This window comes from Danio rerio, chromosome 21 (genome assembly GCF_052040795.2).
Source record: "Danio rerio strain M-AB ecotype USA chromosome 21, GRCz13ab, whole genome shotgun sequence".
NCBI lineage: Eukaryota > Metazoa > Chordata > Actinopteri > Cypriniformes > Danionidae > Danio > Danio rerio.
Genome location: NC_141041.1, coordinates 25978668 through 25999959, shown reverse-complemented (window position 1 = coordinate 25999959; position 21292 = coordinate 25978668). Strand labels below are relative to the sequence as shown.

Here is a 21292-nt window from a genome sequence, read left to right as displayed (position 1 = left end):
GTCTTTCATGAAGTTCTCCCTGTCTCCTTCAAAGGACACAAAGAAAGCCGCGTGGCTACTAAAAGAGGGTGGCTGTGTGGGTTTAGAGGTTTGTTGTTTTAAATGAATGAGGGATGTTCTCTTGTTCGGTTTGTCATTTATCCTTTCTCTGCAATTAAATCCACTCACAGCTTTGGGGTGGGTGTTTTCCTGCGTGACAAACGTTAGCTTTCCCTGTGAATGGGTGGCAACTTTAATGATACCATTAACAAGATTTAATAACCCACAATAAGTACCTGCTTTTGCATTGGGGGTGAGCACATTAGATTGTCTTTCACTTGGAGATTAAATTGATTTATTGATTTGGTTCTTCAACTGACAATGACCAGTGAAAATTCTGAACTTAAACTCCCACTGTTATGTTATTCATGGTTCCTATTTGAACTTTGCAGATCTCATACGACAGGTTTACATGATAGTCAGAAAAACTTGAATATGTATTTCACTTTCTTTCAATGATTTTTAACTACTTGATCTACCAAAACCTTCAACGCCAACATGACTTTAGCAGGACAACTAATCTCATAAACATTTCGGTTGAGCAAATGAATGCTAAGAATAGTGCAGCACAATTATTTGAATTTCTAATCATGACTACAGATGTCATGATTACATATTTGTTCAATTGGTTTGTGATTACAGAAAAAAAAAATCAATAATGATCATAATAATATATCTTGCGTGCATAAAAGGTGTGTTGTGTTCAAATACACAAACACAGCAGTGAGAGCTGAACACACGAAACCCGAAGTGGACAAAACCAAGTCATTCTTTGTAAACTAATAGTAAGGTCCCAAATGTCCAACAATTTAAGCTTTCATTATTACCCAAGTTTTGATATCGCAAGTGCACATGCAAGAAGCATGCACTGCATTAAGCTTTTGTTATTTAAAATTCACTGAACCTCAAGGCTGAAGAGAACATACTTCATAAGCTTTGAGAAGTGCCTCATCTTTCTGAACCTGTGAAAGTTACGAAGCACACATTAAGTCAGACTTCTAAATGGTAGAACTCAATTATATCCAATAATTATGCCAACATGCCTGACTTGAAGATAATTCAATCGGTAATACCTTAGAATGTAAAGAGTTTTCTGAAATGTTCTACTTTAAAGCATTAGGTTTACTCGCCCACTCACTTTGCTTTGGTCAATTGTCTGCTTTTAATCAGGGGTCTCCAACGTAGAATAAACTGCCAATTTCTATGGCAAATGTTTTACACAACGTTACCACACCTCAGTGCTGGAAAACACCCACACAAGACAGCCAATTTAGTTTATCCAATCCTCCTATATATCTGTGGTGGAAAGTAGGGGATCACAGGGAGAACATGAAAACTCTACACAGAAAGGCTTCCAGGTTCAGCCAGGACTCAAACCAGTGACCTACTTGCTGTGAGGCAATCATGCTGCCAACCACTTAACTACCATGACATGCCAGCCTTACACTGTACATATACATACATAGTTAAAAGACATTGCAATCAAACTAGGGCTGGATGATAAAATCAGTATATTTATTGACAGAACACCATTGTCAATAATGATAAAAAAAGTTCTGGATAAAGTTTCGGTATGAAGCGCTGTAGCTTTATTAATGCGGCGGCTGAGTGAGTGCCTTGAAGGAATGCCAATAAACTTTTGGATGTAAGTTTGTCTTTTCCAATGGAGACCCGCAACTTGCACATGGTGTGCAAGTGGCGAACATGTGAAGCGCACATTTTCCAGGTACACCTAATTAAAAAAAAGCATCTGAACTGTTCTGAATGTTGCGAGTGCAACACGATTCATTCAAGTAGAACTAACCAATCTGCTTCACAGTTTGTATGGAATATACACATTTCAGTAATAATGGCAGCCTAATTACCTCAGATAAACAGAGTGCATCCAAACACTGCAGTGCTGTTTACATTTCTCCATAAGCTTGCATCTGAGTTGCAGCAATGATTTGTCCATTTGTTATCCTCTGAGAAAACGATTGATGGTTGCCTAGTTACAAAAGAAGCCATAGAAAATGGTAAAGGAAACCGCTCGCTCGTGTCGTTGTCACTTCTGATCAGAATAACAACACATACGAAGATAAGTGCTGTATAGCAGCAATGAGGAGATTGCAATAAAAGGGATGTAAGGTTGTTCCCAGAGAGGCTTTTAGTTTTTTTTTATTATGTATTTCAGCCACTAGCTGCCCATCTGTATGATTTTTTTTTAGCATACGGGTAATGTATTCATTAACAATGTCAATGTGTAATGTTAAGTATAAATTTAAATAATGATGGTTAGTTTCTTTACTTGAAAGCTCAGATTTGATTATCATATTTAGTTTTGTTTATAGAGTTTGAGGTTTACCGCATCATTATTATTGACACCTTACAGACGTTCATCTACCTTTACAATTACACACACTTTGTAACATTTTATTCATCAAGTTTAAGAGTCTTTATAACACTTATGTTTACTTTATTATAAATAGATCAGATATTTTCGTTAACTATTTTTGTTTTTGACTATTAAAACCATTTGCCTTAGTGTAATGTTGGTAAATAAAAAAAATACAAAAATTGTTTAAATGACAAAAAATCCTAATATTCCTTAACAGATCAATAATCATCAATATTGAATGATATAAAACATAATATCTTGATCTTTTTTATTTATTTATTTATTTTTATTTTTTTGCAATATCGCCCAGCCCTAAATCAAACCCATCTTTTGTGGAAAATTCTTATTTGTGCTGAATATTGTTCCGTGAAAATTGTACATATTGAATAGAAAATGCAGATTAGTCAAGCCTGAAGGTGTGGATATCATTCAATTAGATTTTCTCAAACTACCAATTAACAGCCTGGTTAATCTGCTTATCTTTTTAAAGAGTGTATTATCAGATCACAGTGAATCAATGCAAACCGATTACTAGCAGATAACATTTTCAAGTCTAAGCATTATCAAGTCTAAGCATCATTTTCAAAATACCCAGTAGAGTAAGATTATCAGAAATGTCCATGATTCTCCAAAGACAAACACACACACACACACACACACACACACACACACACACACACACACACACACACACACACACACACACTGTCATCTTCTCTCCTCTGCTTCTTTTACTCTCACATTCGGTTTAGCACTGTCCATATTGTTTCGTGTCTCATTTCTAACTCTACTGACTCTCAGTAGATGTCTACTGACATCTTTTTTTATTCTCTCTACCTCTCTCTCTCTTCCCCTCTCTCTCTCTCTCTCTCTCTCTCTCTCTCTCTCTTTGGCAGGCTGCTCCTGCAGTGAGTCAGTATCATGGAGGCTGGCAGTGGGGCTGCTGCAGTGGTGGGAAGTGCAGCTCTTGGACTGCTCGGAGCCACAGGAAGTCATGATATCTCCGACAGGTAAGACTCACCGTTCTTCCTCATCAGAACTCCTCAGGGTCTTCTATCTCAGCCAGGTTATTTCACCCGTTTAAGGGTACCTGTTTGTTTTAATATGTAGCGCTCTTGCTCCTGTGTGTCTCCCTGCCTCAGCATGCCCTCTGCTTCCCTGCTGTTTCATTCATAACTGTAGAGGTTATTTCAGTGTGCATCGTGTGTGTGCGCAGCAAAGCTTTGGGCACGTACATCCTATTCCTCTCCAGGGGGTTGAGGAGAAATGTCAGAAGTGCAAGTGCTAGGAGGTACAGCAGATGCAGTGCAAAAGGATAGATGCATTCATAAAGATCCAACTTACTGGATGCAGAGCAACATCAGCCCGCTGTTTGCCAGCACTGATTAAGCTCCAATAAGAATATCCAAAGTCATTAATCACTTTGGAATAACGTCATTACTCTCATACTGTAGGTTTTTTATCTCTGCTCCCAAATTTTGCAGTCATATAGCATGATGCTGATTGCACATCCTGGATGAAATTCCACGATGCTGAGTAGTAAAGCTGTAACAGCCAATAAAAAGCGTTACTGTGCCAGTGCACTCCCACCCACCCACTCTCACGGCTGAGCTCTGAGCGCAAGTCATGTGATCAGTAGCGCTCACGAGAACCTGCACGCTTCAGCTTTCTCTCTCATTTTCTGCCCTAAATCCCTCTCCCATCACCTTCCCGCCAATGGTTTTTGGGCTCTACTGTGATTGTCCTGAGTTTTGAGGATTATTGTCCAGCCATTTTAGCCCTCAACCTCACTTGAACACAGTCCAAATCTGCTATGCTGAGGGTTACCATGGCAGCCACAGCTTAGCATATATTAGATATTAGCACAGCGTCAGCAAAGGAAGCCAAGGGAAAGGACAAGGAGATGCAGCGTATTCTCTCAGCTGAAGCAGTCCAGCTTTGCTGGTCATTTTCATACACACCCATGCTTGTGATTCATGGTCACTAGGGGAAACTTTTAAGCTGCGCTGAGGCTTTTCTTTCTCAGTCTCTGGTACTGTGATGACCCGGAGCTTTGCAATCCTTCAATACGCTGTCCCGCCACTGCACCGTATGCTTATCTTAAATAGCGCTTCCTCTAGAGTAGAACTCTGACATTAAATAGCCTCCAGCTAGGCAAGTAGTTGGCTTTTTAAATCACAGAACAGGCTGGGAAGAGTATTCAGTAGTTTGTTTCAATGACTTAACTTTGTTACCTCTCTATTCCAGAGCATCAGGGTTTCAGTGCAAGACCTCTGAAGTAGATCAGCTGGTTTCTTTGCCATTTCCTTGCCATTTAGAAGATGGTTATTATCTAAAGCGGCTTACTGTGTTCACTGATTGCAGGGCCAGTTTGCCCGGAGCGACTTGGGGGTTTAGTGCTTCGCTCAAGAGCACTAAAGTGATAAAAAAGGGTTTGTGATCCCAGTCTATTTGGATTTTTAAACCACTACCTTTGTGCTAGCGGTTTAGATCCTTAATCATTAGGTCGCTGTTACCATGTAAGTCTAATTTTCTCCTAGCTCAACACCCTACCGCTGAAGTGATTGCAGGTTAAGTGGCTCTTTTGAAGTATGTTTTTTTTCCCACAATCAATGCTGTGGAGATATACTGACAAGCTGCTATCTCTGTAGACTTAACTTTTACCTATTTTAATTTATTTTTAGCTTGCATGAACATCTAGCTTGGTGTTAATTTTGACAGCAAGTTTTGATTTAGTTTTAGTTATATTTTAGTCTTCTGAATCATTTTAGTTTTAGTTGACTAAATTTTACAAGATTTTAGTGAACTAAACCTACTTTATATTTAGTTGACTAAAATAGATTTGGTTTAATTTAAGTGTAGTTCAATTAAAATATTGTAAATATTTATGTATACAAAATAATTTAATCTATTCTAGTCTCATTGAAATTTGGAATGTAGCGTTTTCATTAAAGACCAAAAATTAGATATGCAATGTTTATTTATATCATAAGTGATACTGTATGTAAAATTGTGTCGGCAAGAACAGTAGACCACTAAAAATGTAGGACTTTGCAATTATTTAGCAAACCCTTTATTTTATTGTGGTAAACTACTAGTCTTTTTAAATAGTTTGACCAGTCTGTTGAATGGTTTCAAGCAACTAAATCTTTGAAAGGGCTTGAAATAATTTAAGTCCACTGTAAAATGTCAGTTGCCGTTACAGTACATGTTGCTCAGCTGTATAGCACTGAGAAAATAACTCTGTTAACCCACATAGAGGATTTATCAAGCGAAAAATGGACGTAAAAAATAGAATTGCGCTTCACTTCAAGGCAGTTTTTTAGAATGGGTCTTTCTGATAAGCAGAGATTATAGCACTACAGTATCATTACAACTTTACTGTAAGAAATAATTACTTGCTAAATGACATCCTGAGCGAAGCAGTTTTTGTTTTGTGGTAGAGGTAAGTTATAAATGGCTATTGTCTTGGCAATCGCGGCAGACACAGACAGCGCACGTGAACTAGCAAGAGTTAAATCAGGCCAGCTAAACTATAGCCGCAGCTAAAATGAAACGCATGAGGAAACAACTCCTCTGGAACATGAATGCCATAATTATATGTTACCGATGTAATAATTTTTTATATACAATCTAACAGAGTTAATACTCTAATGGTCAGCGAGAGGCTACACCCTTTCAGTTAAGCAATAGCACACACTCGGGTAAATAAAAAAGACTGAGTTTACCATGAATTTCTGGATGATACCTTGACATGCTGATGTCGCTTTAGATTTGTTGTTATTATCAGCTTTTCCTACCCATATGGTATACAGACTTAACATCAAACGTGAAACTTTTTTTCACTTACTGTAGCTGTTGCATTTCATTATTGTTAAATTAGACAGAAGCCTCTATGGATGATAATGTAATCGCATCTCACGACTACTGTGGATCAGTAACTTGTCAAATGTGCATGCGTCCGTGTGTGCTTGTATGCGTCATGGATCACATACCAAGATTAATTCTTATTGGATATTTTGCAAAAATTGTCCCTCTATCACATTCTTGTCGTTTTTATTAGTCAACGAAAATGTCAGTACATTTTTATTATAGTTGTTGTTATCATCACCTATTTTTAATTAGATTAAATAAAAGTCAGTAGTCACCAGTTTTTTGTCACAAAAATTATGACAAATTGTTCATCATGAAATCAACACTGGTCTAGCTATCGATTGATTTCTTAATTTACACTTTCCAGTTTGTTTAAGTTAATTTTAGTTAATGTATTTGCTTTATGATTTAAAAATCTGTATAAATACTGTTTATTGTGTAAATATGTGGGTTTTTGTTCATTTTGAATACACAATGAACACTGCTGTAGTTTCACTATATATCGTTAAAGCATTATAAACTATCAATAGTAAACAATTTGACACATTGTCATATATTTTCTGTACTGTGTTACTTTTTACAGCCATAATATAAACCAAGGCCGGTCATTTTTTGATCAATGAAATCATCAAAATGCTTTCTTGATTTGTGTTTTGTAACTCTGTGTTAGTCCGTAAGTAATTTGTTAGACTAATTCAAACTGATAACCAATGGGTCATTAAATTAACCTCCTAATAAAATTAATTTGTTCACCAGTCCAACTGAAGTGGTAGTTTTGCATACTAGCTTTGCTGGAAGCCAGAAAAGACTATGAAATACAAAGGCCTGATGTCTGTTTTCTGTTTTTCTTTATTGTTCTGTTATTCTGTTGTTGTTGTTGTTTTATCAGTCCCTCATCAGTTTCAATAAAGACTTCAAATTTAAAAGAAATATAGCTTCATTTATTTTGGTATTGTTGATTCAGAGCAGTGCAATGATTAATTTATTGACTGCTCTATTATAAAAGCCACATAAATTATTTTTATACATGTTTTTATTCATTGGAATAAACGAGTACCAGAATCTTATGTCAGTGACCGGGGAAGACTGATCTAACAGCATAGAGCTCTCTTCTTCCTGAAATATTGCATGCTGACAGAGTGCGTTTCTTTCAGCTTTTTTCTGTCTGTTGACAATTTGTTCATCCTCACAGTGACGAAGCATTCCTGCAGGACTTGCCCCTGCTTGAAATGGAGCACTGTGTGTAAAGCAGTAGTTCATCCAAAAAAGTCAGTCAATATTAACTGCACTCCTGTCATCACAAACATTTATGCTGCAACTTTTAAAAAACAAAATTTTTTAGAAGTAGAAGATTAATTGAGCTCCACAATGCAATTTTGCTTGCTTCTGTTGACTTTATTCTTCATGTAGGAATTGGTGCAGCCATTGGAATCCTTTTGGCATGAGGCTTCCAGTCTCATTAACTTACATTGATTTTCAGGCATTAAAAACTGCTTATGTTATGTTGCAAACTGATATTTTTTAATTACATTATTGTACTTTTTTGTATAGTCATGACCAACACATATTCTGTTGTTTATTATTCCTAGTCATTTGACCATAAGGCCACAGCCATATCACCCAGCAACCCAAGACCGATTTCATATGGAAGCTAAGCAGGGCTGAGCCTGGTCAGTACCTGGATGGGAGACCACATGGGAAAACTAGCTTGCTTTTAGAAGTTGTGTTATAGTGAGACCAGCAGATGACACTCAACCTGTGGTTTGTGCGAGTCCTATCACCCCAGTAAAGTAGAGGGGACACTATCTGTCAGTGAGCAGTGTCTTTCGGATGAGACATTAAACTGAAGTCCTGACTCTTTGTGTTTATTAAAAAATCCCATGGCACATCTCGTAAAGAATTGGGGTCTAATCCCAGTGTCCTGGCTAAATTCCCTCCATCTGCTGTTATCCATTATGGCCTCCCAATCATCCCCATGCACCGACGTAGCTATGCCTCTCTCTCTCCACTCCACCAATTGCTGGTGTATGGTGAGCGCACTGGAGCCATTGTCTTTTGGCTGCCGTCACATCATCCAAGTGGATGCTGCGCACTGGTGGTGTGAAGAGCTCCCTTCATGATATATGGCCATACACAATAAATGCGCTACATAAATGCATATTACATTACATTTACATGTTTCTGAATCGATACAGCTAAATCAGAAGTTCTAAAACAATCACAGAAATAACCGCTCATCCCAATAGTATCTGGATGCAGCCTTTATAATGCAAGCTGAGATTGCATCACTCAGCGATGCAATGTCAGACACAATGCACTCAATGGGGTGAGTGACATCACGGTGCAGGTGGGGTTAGGTGAGCGGATTAAAAAGCCTTGGATTCAGCTCAGATTGCACTGCACCGAGTCTGCAGCCAGACCCCTCTCGCTTCTCCGCATTGCAGAATAAAATGAATAGACCATAATTGCAAAACAATGTCACAAAGAGTTCATATGTTAGCTTTGCGTGACTATATAAAATGTTTTTCACTGATAATCATAATTTTTTTGGGGATGCACCAGAATGAAAATACTAAATATACCAAATTAAAAAAAACACAAGCCGATAAAATAAATCCATTTTATTGATAGAATTTTTTTTTTTGACCATGAGGCATCATTTTACAAGTGTTGAAGTGACAGCACAGCAGTGCTAGCAGCAGAAACGAGAGTACTACATAGAAATGTCCTGTTTTTTTCCAGTGAACATGTGCAGTGCTTGCATAAAGAAGTATGGGTGTACTGAGCTTAATATCCAGAGCAGAATATTGAGCTACTGTATTTTAAACTTTAACAGGTGTGCGTGTTCACGCTTGTGGATGTTCTATCTAAGATTATTGTAGTTAACAAAAACAAACAAAATGAGGGGATCTGGCAAAACGTATGTTTATTTCATAACAGAACATCGTAATGGAATTTAAACAAGTGAATCATGCTTTAGTTGGGTTGCAGAATGTTATTGTAAGACATTTTTCAGGTTATGGTGATGGTTTCACTGACTGACATTATGATGCAAACTTTCCATACTGTGAATCTAACCTCAGAAGCAGCCTTAGACACGTATTTGACTTAAGGCTGCTATCTTGTGGGCTGTTTGATTTTAATTTGAGTATTGGTAGATGGTAGTGCTTTTGTGTTAAAAAATGTAGCCTATCTTTGGTTGAGTTTTAATATACCTTATTTATTCAGAGGATTTTGAATCTTGCACCTAACAAATATCCTAATTTATATAAAAAAAAAACAACAACAACAAACAAAAAACTGATACTGAAACTAATAAAACCTTAACAACAACTAAGCAATTTCAAAATACAAAAACTAGTATATTTGCAGCTAAAAACTATTTAAAACTAACAGAATTTGACACAAAAAGTAAAAAATTAAAAATCTAAAACTATTATAACCTTGGTCTATTAGCTGCTTTTGCTTTGGTCATTACAGTAACATACTTTACTCTAGCCAGGTCAAAACAAATAGGTTTTATAGCTGTATTGCTTTCTGCTGAGATTATATATATAAATATATTAACTGCTTTCTGTTGTTTATTCTTTCGAATTTTCAGCTAAAAATTTTTGTGCATCCCTGATTATTTTGCAATTACATATGCACCATGTACCATGCCATGCTTTAAAACCTGCCATGCTTTAAAACAATAAAGATGTTTGGGAGAATGGTTTATTGTTGTGTCCATGCTGAATCCACCAATAGGTTAAAAATTCACAAATGCTTGGTCAGACTGTGATGCCCTAATCTTCCAGTAGACCAGCTTTTCATTTTTCCAAAATCCCTCCTCAGGTTCGAAGAGTTGCAGAAGCATATGGTCTGTGCCGTTTCTTTTACAGTGCCAGCAGCCTCTCATGTTAAAAAAACGTTTCATCTTTAGAGAGTTTAATGGGGAAGTGTTACTTTGTGTGGGCTGGTTTGACTCGCATTACTTTCACTGACATTCTGCTACTGGAGTTTGTGGATAGAAAGTGCCCTGCAGGGGACAGCAAGCTCTAGGCCCGGCGTCTTCAGTGAGCACTCGTTTAGACCAGCTCTCCAAGGCTGCCTGTTGTTTTAATCATTCCCTTTCCAAAATGCCCGAATTTGCTTGTGATTTGAAATCACTTAAATTTTATTTATTTATTTTTTTATTTTTGCCAGTATGATCCTCCTGATTTCTTCTCTCGGGGGTAGAACAAGCTACTTAATGAAAATGTGTTACAGTAATTTGGTTTAGGGGAAGTTGCCTTAGGGTGATATGTGCAGCAGACAGTGTGAGACCTGCTTTAACATTTGTAAAGTCTCTAGAGCTTGCTGGATCACACTGCATCTTCAAAAGAGAAGGGGCTCTGATACATGGCCCTTTCTTATTATTTGCCCTCTTTTTTCTATCTGTAATCTGCGTGTTAATGAAGTGCTGACTCTCAATAGTGGTGCTTTTGTGATTTATGAAGGCCCAGCATGACCTGCTCTGGCCTCCAGGAGTTAATGACTTCCATTGGGATGTGATGAGGGTATTGTGACATAACACAATGGCGACTTCTTCATCTGAACCCCAGAAACATCCCAATTACCATGTTGTCCTGCAGTGACTGAAACACAACCATCCGCACCCAGATTGTATATTGTCATCAAGATTTTCCAAAGCAGAATAGCATCATATTTATTTTTTTGGGGCACTCTTCATAACTCGAGTAAGAAATTAAGTGGGAATAAACTGTGAATTAATAGGTTTGAGAATTGGGGAATATATAAGGTAGTGAAGAATGCATCTTTTTGAGAAAATCCAGTTAATTGAGTATTAAATGGAGAATTGTAATTCAAATTTATGTAAAAAAAATTCTTAAACAGGGTACCAAAATGGAGCTAAAATAAACTTTAATGTGATAAAAAAATGTATGTCAAATGTTGTCAAATTAAATCTTAATAATTGTGTTCTAAAAATAGCATTTAATTATAATTTGTGGATAAATTACTGACTTCTATTTAACCTGTTAGTTAGCTCTCACTGTAAATAGTAACAGTTCTTGACCCCATTGAGCTACAAAAAATAAATAAATAAATAAATAAATAAATAAATAAATAGCTATCGTTTGAAAGAAGACTCTTCAAGCTTTTAGAATTTTGTCTACATTCACAGTTCATGTTTCTTCAAGAATCTTGGTGTGTTTTTGGAGTCAGATAAGAGTTTCAATAGTCATGTCAAAGCAGTAACTAAATCCGCATATTATCATCTCAAAAACTTTGCAAGAATTAGATGCTTTGTCTCCAGTGAAGACTTAGAGAAATGTGTTTATGCGTTTATGACCAGCAGGGTGGATTACTGTAATGGACTTCTCACTAACCTTCCCAAAAAGACAGTCAGACAGTTGCAGCTCATCCAGAACGTTGCTGCCAGGATTTTGACTAGAACCAGAAAATCAGAGCACATGTCCTCAGGTCTTTACACTGGCTCCCAGTTACATTCAGAATAGATTTTAAAGTATTATTACTACGTCTATAAGTCACTACATGGCCTAGGACCTCAAAACATTACAGATATGCTCACTGAATACAAACCTAATAGATCACTCTGATCCTGAGGATCATATAAACTAGAAATTCCAAGAGTTTAATCAAAGCAGAGTGAATCCGCCTTTAGCTATTTTGCCCCCCACAACTGGAATCAGCTTCAAGAAATGATCAGATGTGATCCAACCTTAGGTACATTCACATCAAGACCGAAAACACATCTGTTTAGCTGTGGCTTTACTGAATGAGCACTCTGCTATGTCTGACAGATTGCATTATTATGTTTTTCATTTCTTATTCATTCTTTTATTACCTGATTTGATACTTTTTAATCTGTTTTTATATCATTTGTTTTTATTTGTTTTATACTTGTCTCTTTTATTCCTGTTTATGTAAAGCAGTTTGAATTGCCACTGCATGAAATGTGCTGTATAAATAAACTTGCCTTGCCTCTTTGGAAAGAAGACACTTTGGGTTTTTTTATCAGTCATCTAGAGTTTATAAGTAAAGTCCTAGAGTGTATTTGAAAAAAAAAAACATCTTTGGTATTTTCAGTTAGGAGGCATTTAAGCAACATTTTTTTTCAACTAAATACAACAGAATTTTTGTTAGTTAACAACAGTGATTTTGCAGCTAAACGTATATTTGTAATTAGTGTTACATCATGCATGATGGCTTATTAAAATTGTCATATCAGCATTGCTTGTCCATGGTTTTGCTAGATAAAAATGAAACCTAATGAGAATCTCACCTGCACATACACAGCTCCATTGCACCTGACTGCTTGGAGACACTGATTTCTCAACTCAGACAAGTACAGGAGAGAAAATGTCAGAAACCGAAGCTGTGATTTCGTTCCCTAGCTGAAAATGTACCTGTGAAATATGCAGTGTGTTGTACTTTACATATCCAAAAAAAAAAAAATGAACATGGGGTTGTCCTCGAGGATGGATATCCAGTTTGCGAAATGGTTGCAAAATTATATTTCTTTTCCCTTTTGCTACTACTTTGCATCCATCTACTTTGAAACTCTCGAGTGCAGATGAGTTATGTCCCACTTATAAATGAAGACTATATGTTTTCTGTGATGCAGACAAAAGAAAATGCAGTGATGAAATTTATACAGTACAATGCATATCAAACATTGATATTTTTGCGGTTGTGATTTATAACCATGCTTAAAGACTGCTTTAAAATACATAATCTGCTTGTTTAGCTGGGTCTGTGATTGAGCACAGTTTTGTTTATCACCCACTTGTTGCATTTTCATCATCTCCATGTTTCATGTCTTCACTATATGAGCTCAAGAACACATTCATAGCTGCTCTGAAATGCATCTACTGTTTATGCATTCAGCATGTCAACATCACAGTCAAGATCACCGTAAGGAAAATAAAAGTCTTGTCATTTGAAAATACTTTTCAAATTATAACCACAGAACATTTATTTAAAGTATTAGTAGGTATACCTTTTTGTTTTGCCCATGTTTAATTTTGTAAGGAGCTTTTTTGCAGCACTTTGCCAAATATATTTGCCTTATTATATGGCCTAAACCCATTAGCTTAACCATAAGTGTTATGCTTTAATAGACTTTGGTTTTGATAATATAATCTTAAAAAAAAAAAAAAAAAAACGTGTAATTGGGAGATGTACATCTTTACTTTTTATCTTACAGGTTTTTGGTGGAACAAACTGTTGCAAAACAACTTGAAACCATTTTATTAGTTTCTAGTTTGTTACAGAAATGTGTTTTTATTTGTAGCTGATAATTCTGTGACTGTTGATTTAATCATGTCGGGTTAACACCTTTTAATGAAACAGTGATCTCGGTCATCATAATGTATCATAAAAATCAGATACTAATACATCCTTATATTAGTACTTAAAAATTATACAGCAATGGCATTACTCAAGCCTGATTTATACTTTCGCCTAGTGCCGTGCCGTGGACCTCCACTCACTGTGTGCGCACCTCATGAAACGGACCAGGTTTTTATACTTGACATGTTTGCCCTTGTGATATGCTTCAAAATGACAGGGGCCAGTCAAAAGAAACCGGAACTACGCCATATCTTTAATATCATTTATCATATTTTCATTCAAGATTTTTAAACATATTATTTATACATATTATTGTAAAGATTATAAAGATTTTTATAACCATTCAAGATTTTTTTTAAATCAAACCTCCATGCGTCACTTGCTTTTGTTCATAACTTGGACAGTACCTAATATAGTTTATTAAAATATCAATGACAACAGAACATTGACTGTGATACAAATATGTTTTTATATTATGGAAATAATTGTTTTTTTGTTTCGTTATTTAGCCCACTCCACAATTCACACATTACTGTCTAGTTTCTGTCCTACTTATTTGCTAAAAAGGCAATAATGATCCAAAATTCCTGACCATTATCACCAATAGAGCCAAATAGGCTATTAGTATATTGTAAACCGATAGGTTCAAATATTCTTTTGCAGTTGTTAAAGAAATAATTGGTTACTCCATTTTATTTTTGTAACTACTAAATATTTTTTTACATCACTTTCTTTATTGTCCACAAGTGGAAACTTATCTTTAAGCTTCACCACACAACCACATCAACATTCACATTACCCATATCACAGACAAAAACAGGCAACACAAATACATTTAATGTCATCACATTAAAACTCAATTTAAAACCCTCTACATACTTATAACCCAGTATTGAAAATTGTAATGGCAGTTGGATCAAAGGACATTTGACACACTTTTTTCCTTTACTTAAGGTTGCCTAAAGTCTTTTTGATGGCAAGAGCGGAAATTTGGGAACAATCTTCAATAATGACATATATATGGCTTTGTTTTATTCTCATTGAATACATTTCACTTGTCTTTGTGCTTTTTTAGTCTTTACTACTCAAAGTTTAAAAATAAATAAATTAATTAATTAAAAATTGTAACATTTACATGAGTGTAAACATGTGAATGGTGGAAAAAACTATTCTGTAATTGTTTATTAAAACCACATGGGTCTCCACTTTTTTCATGGCCTCTCTTTTTTGTTTTAACAAACTTATCTCTCAAGTATCTTTAAACCTTTTAATAAAAAACTTTCTTCCTTTTCCACTGCTGTTGCAATTTCTAGTCAAGAATTATTGGTCATCTGGTTATCACTATGATCACGCATGAGCAGTTCATAAAGATATCTGTACAGGCATACCTGTTTCAGACAGAATCTCTTCAAAGTGATTCATATTCAGCTTAAATGAAATGCGGCGCCGCATGAACTGTTTGCTCGAGTCTTAAATTTCTTGCGCTCTGCCAGCCGAAATCATTTTGCACTCATTCAAAGCAAACCTCCGCTAACACCGCAATGATGTCTCAGTCGTCAGGCACACCCAAAACGAACCTCTGCTAACACTGCTATAGGGTATAAGCCGAGCTAGTGTTGTTCCCTAAACTTCCGGTGACCTGTTATTGTGAGTTTTTTTTTTTCCATTTTATACGATTCCTTTTACAGTATCGATGTTGTAATGTAATTAAAATACAATCAGTTAAAAAGATTTTGCTATTCGTTTAGTTGCTCAAACGTAAAACTAGCCGAGAATCCGTTTACTCGCACGCGCCCGTCAGAATATGCAGATTAGCGCAGAAGCTCCATTGAATATACTGGGGTAAAATAAATGCTCATATTATAAAGACATGGTGGGAAAAATGTAATTTATTGCAGTGCTTCTTGTACAATCTGAGACCCAGTTGATATTGGATATCACTCAGCCAGTGAAGATCACTGATTTTTAAAGAAAACAGACCTTAAAGACCTTAAATGCACAGATTTTGCAATGGCATTCAGTTCACCGGAAGCTGTTAACCCAGGTTACTGGCAAATTAAAAGTCCTAATAGCATGCTTCGGCATATACCGTATTGAAGTCACAGTCGCTTTGTGCACTCAAGCGGACTAGCAAACAAGTCAAGTATAAATCAGCCTATAGAACTGTGCATGTGCACTGTGCAGCGATTTAGTTGTTTTTGTAGATCTGTGTGAATCTTGAGATTTTTGACAGCAGTGTTGTCTATACATCAAACACAATTGTCTATACATCTTTACATCAGATTTTAAAAAAATATAAAATATGATTTTTTTTCTCCTCTTTTAAGAGCATTGTACACATGCTCACAGTCAAATCATTTGACTTTATGCTTTGCACCTATACACCAATCTTGTCTGTTGTTAAATGCACAGATAAAATGTCACACAGCATAATACATATGCAGGAGGTGGTGGATTTGTAGTCATTTCTAAATGGCAGGAGGTCCAGTTTTGCAGAAATCTTCAGAGCTGTTTTAGTGCAGATTGCATGTGGGCCTTTGATTAGCATATCTTTCTAACCTCAGCTCAGAAAACCCTGCTCATCTCCACATGTACGTGACGGAATCTCCCGCTCCCTCACACTATGCCTCATTGAGCTCTCTTGTTCCATGAATGATTCACTAACCAAAATACACACAGGCCCGTGGCCGCTGCTCGTTGTAGTTCAAGCAAATGTGATTAATCGTGTTATCGATTAAGCACTGCGGTTGGTTGCACCTGGATCAAGAAAGAGTCCTGGCAGCAGTGTCATAATGCAGCACACTGTTGCTTTCTGGACATCCTCCATCCTGGCGATTATAGATGCAAAGTCTGCTGTGTCAGAACTGTATGGAGGATGACAGTTTGAGGTCAGTAACGTATGTATAACTCAGCCTCCTTTATTTTGCTTCGGAGTGCTCGTTCTGTTTATGTAAGCATAAAACTGACAGCAAGAGGGGGAAGAGAGATCTGAAATTGACATCTACTAAGACCTGAAGGAATCTTTAAAATCACTTCATCCTTTTTTTTTTAGCCTATTTTCTAGTAACAACACTGTATCCAAACTATTTGGTTGGGTCGATAGACGATGCCATCAGCCATCACACTTAGGCCCCATCTACACTAATAAGTTTTAGTTTTAAAGTGGCATTTTAGAATGAAAACGATTCACATCCACACTGGTGTTTCATCTAGCATTTCTGAGCAGCCCTCCTTCAACACTATAATGATGAAAACTCACATCACGTGACCATGCACACACACAGGCAAGTATGCGCCCTAGGCAGTCAGCGGGTGCTTTGAGCAAAAAACCCCAGAGAGCAGTTCACATTGGATAGTTTATCAAGGAATGTACTGCTGGATTGCATCTCACTATAGTTGTTAAGCATGATATTTAATTAATCCTGTCTCTATCTAACAACTCTTCAGGCCTATCAAGAATCTATCAAGTAATGTGTCACAACGTCAGTACACTGCTTTAATCTTTTGCCTTCTCTCTTGTACTTAGTAATTTTAGCGAAAACCTCAGTTACTGTTGGTTATGCACCGTTTTTACCAACCAAGTTTTTTGATGCCATTATAACGACACAGATCACTCAGCCTATTCAAGTCCCAGGGAAAAAGTGATTGACAGGTAGTCATTTGTGTGTAACTTATCTTTATTTATTCATGATTTGGTTATGGGTAAAACAAATACCATGCGGTTCAGATAGTTGAAATGGTAGGCTACAAATAATAAATTTGTTTTGAATAATTAATTATTCATAAATAATTAATTCACCACCGCCTATCATAATGAGACTATTATCCATCGCGATGTTTCACATTAGACGTCGTTTAATGCTAAATTGGTTGACATCGCCCAACGCTAAATTTGAAGCATCAAGGCTAGTTTTAAGGGAATACATCTTGTTTTGACCTGAAATTTCCTAGAATTGTGCATGAATATGAAGAAGCTATTTGCTGCTTATAATAAGTATTAAACATTTTTGAAATCCATAACTAACCAAGTCTGTCTGGGATTTATACGTTTGATGTTTTACAAAGTCATAACTTTTTTATTATATATATATATATATATATATATATATATATATATATATATATATATATATATATATATATATATGTATATATATATGTATATATATATGTATGTATATATGTATGTATATATGTATGTATATATATATGTATGTATATGTATATATATGTATATATATATATATATATATATATATATATATATATATATATATATATATATATATATATGTAGAAATATACTTTTCTGTTAGAATATGTATAGCTCAATATTTTTACTATTCACACAAGCTGAATAATGGTTTAAAGCCTCCAGCTTATCTAGTAAACTTGTTTCTCGTCTTTCCATTGTTTTTTTTTTTCAAGAGTTGAATCAATGTCAGATGAAAGAGAGTGATTTGAAATAGACTCATGTCTGCGAGTTGCTCTTGCTTATCAAATCATCTCAAGAACGCCTCCCCAGCACATCCTTAATGGCGTGAACCATTTTTACTGTGCTTCATAAATCATCAGCATAATTAAAGGTCTCACAAGGATGCAAACCATGTCATTAATTTAGCCCAGATTTGTGTGGCGGTGTCTAATTCTTGTTTATTGCAGAATAGCAACATGTAGTTAAAGTGAAAGACAAACATGCTGTTGTAGTTAGTAAAGTTTGCTGAATGTGCTATTGTTCTGGAAGCTACGGTCGACACAAGTGGCTTTGCACAAAGCAGATAAACAAATATTTAAAAGCCAGTTTCCTGGTCATCCAGATTGATCTAATTCGTATCGGATAACTTTTATGTAATTTGTTCCATGTCTTTTTATGGAAACCATTTTCTTCTCTGTTAGAACATCCCACACTTTGAAAAGTGCAACCGTACCACTGACCGCGCTGCGCTTTTCATCTCTGATCAGTGGTGGTTTGTCATTTTGCCAATGTGAGACGAGCCAGACTGCCACTTTGTGTCTCCCACCCTCTCGTTCATCAGTGTTATTGAAATGAAATAATATCTTTGCTTTCTTTCACATCACCCATTAAAGACCATATGCTTTACTTTTTTTCTTGATTAAATAAATCCAACAAGATCAACTTTTCTAGGCTGCAGGCGTTTTCCAAAGAAAACTGAAGATCCCCTTGACATAAATTGGCAGATATTCCTACATGCTGTTGTAGGGATCTCATTCGGATTCCCTGCTGTGAATGCTGGATAATGTATTTTTTTCCTTTTGTGTCACTGTGATTAGTTTCAACATCTTGACTAATTGAAATGATGCTGCCATTAACACCTCTGTGAAGGATGGGATGTTTTAATTCACCGCCTTACATTGAGGACATGTCATTTCCGCTGTCACACTGCCTCACTGATATTCCACTCAGCACCGCATTCGTAATTCTCAAAGGCAGGCGCATAGCAGGCCATATCCGTTCAGTTCACAGACTATTAGACTGACCCAGTCTCTTTTCTCCCCTCAGGGGCCTGAGGCCTGGACGGCACCCTGAAGAAGACGATATCGTGCCAGAGCTTGCCAGGAGCATCCACCCCCGAGAGCGACCTGACTGGGAGGAAACCATCAGCGCAATGGTGAGTAGCCAATTGCTCGTGGTCTCGCACAAATCCAGTGACTCCCTCCCACACCCTTCATTGACAATGCCAGTAGAAAACAGAGCTGATAGCTTACCCTAAAACTGTAAAAATGAAAGACTGACTGCTTGCACACTGATGTAACTGCCATTTGTGGAAGAAACTGGACCCAAAACTCCCATTGGGAGTCATAGATTGACTTATCTTAGACCTAGTCAGATACCTGCAAAACCCACTTTTGCTATTTTAAGGACAGAAAAATCCGCTTTGCGCTGCGTCACATGGTCTAACAAAGTTGTGCTTATTTTCTTAATGAGTGTTTTGAGAATAAACCAATCAGAGTCCTATTTCGTTTAAGAGTGAGTTGTGTTGCGCCATAGCGCATTTGCTCTTTACATGGCAGACTTTGTAAGTGGAAAAACTAAGTGCTTCACTAGCAAAAAAAAAAAGTTAAACAGACCATCTGTAGCGTGAGAATGAGAGCATGAACCTCCTCATTCTTTACTTTCACTTTCACTCTCTTTCATGGATAAGGAAAATGTGTTGTACGCACAGACATCCATTAGCCTACATAATTAATTTCATTTGTTAAGCGCAAAGATTTGTTTCAAAACTATTTCTAAATTCAGTTCTAATTTCCAGTAAACGAAAAATGAACAATAATGATGAAGTGTGGTCAAAAAACTGAGTTATATCCAAATACACATGCTATGTCTCATATGGTCCAAAACCTGACAGATAGACAAATCTAAGCTTGTTTTTAATAAAACAAATATATATATGCATAAAATAAATAATACTGCTAATAATACTAACATTATACAAAAGTAGATTGTTATGAATAAACTGAAAAAGCCTCTTAAGATGAAGAAGGCATAGAGGCAGTGGTTTTTATATGTAGAAAATAATATTTTTTGTAATATTTTATTCCTTTAATTCTTTTTCATTTGTAAAGATATTTGGGCATTGCTGTACATCCTGTTTATATTGTGCAATGTGTAATCGAGGCGCACAACTAACATGCTCTGCGCTGGACTTTAGACCTGCTCTCGGCTAGACCAGAACGCCTATGGGCGCACAAGAACGCAAATGCATTCGCCATTTAAACAGCATGGTGTAAAACGTCAAAATGATACTGGACACAGCATCCAGCTGAAACTAGCAAACAACAATTGCATCGCACTGCAATGCGCCGAATGTATGTTAGGGCCCATAGTGTTCAAATGTCTCAGGTTGGTTCCTGTAGCAAAGTTGAATTTTGGCCAGTCGATACGTTAGCCTTCAGTGTCGCATCTTGTTCTTTATATGATGATTTGGTTCTGTTTTTCTATTTTCTATCACACATGTAAAGCCATACTGTAGTCATGCATTCATTAATGCAGAATAGCCCAGCATAAAGCAGCTGGTACATGATCTCTTTTTCATGAATGAGCATTGACCTCGACTGACCTGTTAAAATAAAAGCACTGTAGAAAGAAGCATATAGGATTTATATCCTCCTATGCCCAGCCTTTGCTCAGTATTGAATTAGTTTTATTTATGATTATTTCACCAGCACTGACATACTTGCATTCAGTGGTGCTGATAAAAAAAAAACTGTCTCCATGGCAACTTGACTGTTGGCTGATGTTGTTTTGAGCACAAACAGATTAGTGAGGACATATCAAGGGAATCACCATGTTTCGGCTCCTTCGCATGACAAATTAATTTACAGTTCTTCAGCTCAATTTTACACCATTGTGTACCAGGGTATTAATTTAACTGGTTAATTGTTCATCAAGGTCATCTAGCTCTAGTCGCTGTCGTCTCTTCACTGTTGTGACCTAGTTACTCTGTCACTTATAGAGAATTGGGACTGTGATCAACAGACTGGGTGTTACAAATAATGAAACGGATCCAGATTTGGACCAGACCCAGTCGAGTTTTCACGCCTTGTTTTACACCCGCAAAAACTAGTCTGTTCAACCGCACGGCTCATTTGAAGGCTGCATGGTCAAGAGACTTTTAATAAGCTTGT

The 21292-nt window shown here is 36.5% G+C and overlaps 1 protein-coding gene across 16 annotated transcripts in view; it reads left to right on the top strand.

Moving 5' to 3' along the window:
* Nucleotides 1–21292, top strand: part of arhgap32b (Rho GTPase activating protein 32b) — a 138815-nt gene that overhangs the window by 41178 nt on the left and 76345 nt on the right. For 9 of the 16 annotated variants that reach the window (XM_087301311.1, XM_087301306.1, XM_087301301.1 and 6 more), the window contains 2 exons: nt 3313–3426; nt 19167–19275. In XM_087301311.1, the coding sequence (XP_087157437.1) occupies nt 3338–3426; nt 19167–19275 (198 nt within the window). In that variant the 5' untranslated portion in view covers nt 3313–3337. Of the gene's footprint in view, nt 1–3312; nt 3427–19148; nt 19276–21292 lie in introns of all 16 variants that reach the window. The other 7 variants (XM_087301309.1, XM_087301304.1, XM_087301298.1 and 4 more) reach the window with 1 other exon arrangement.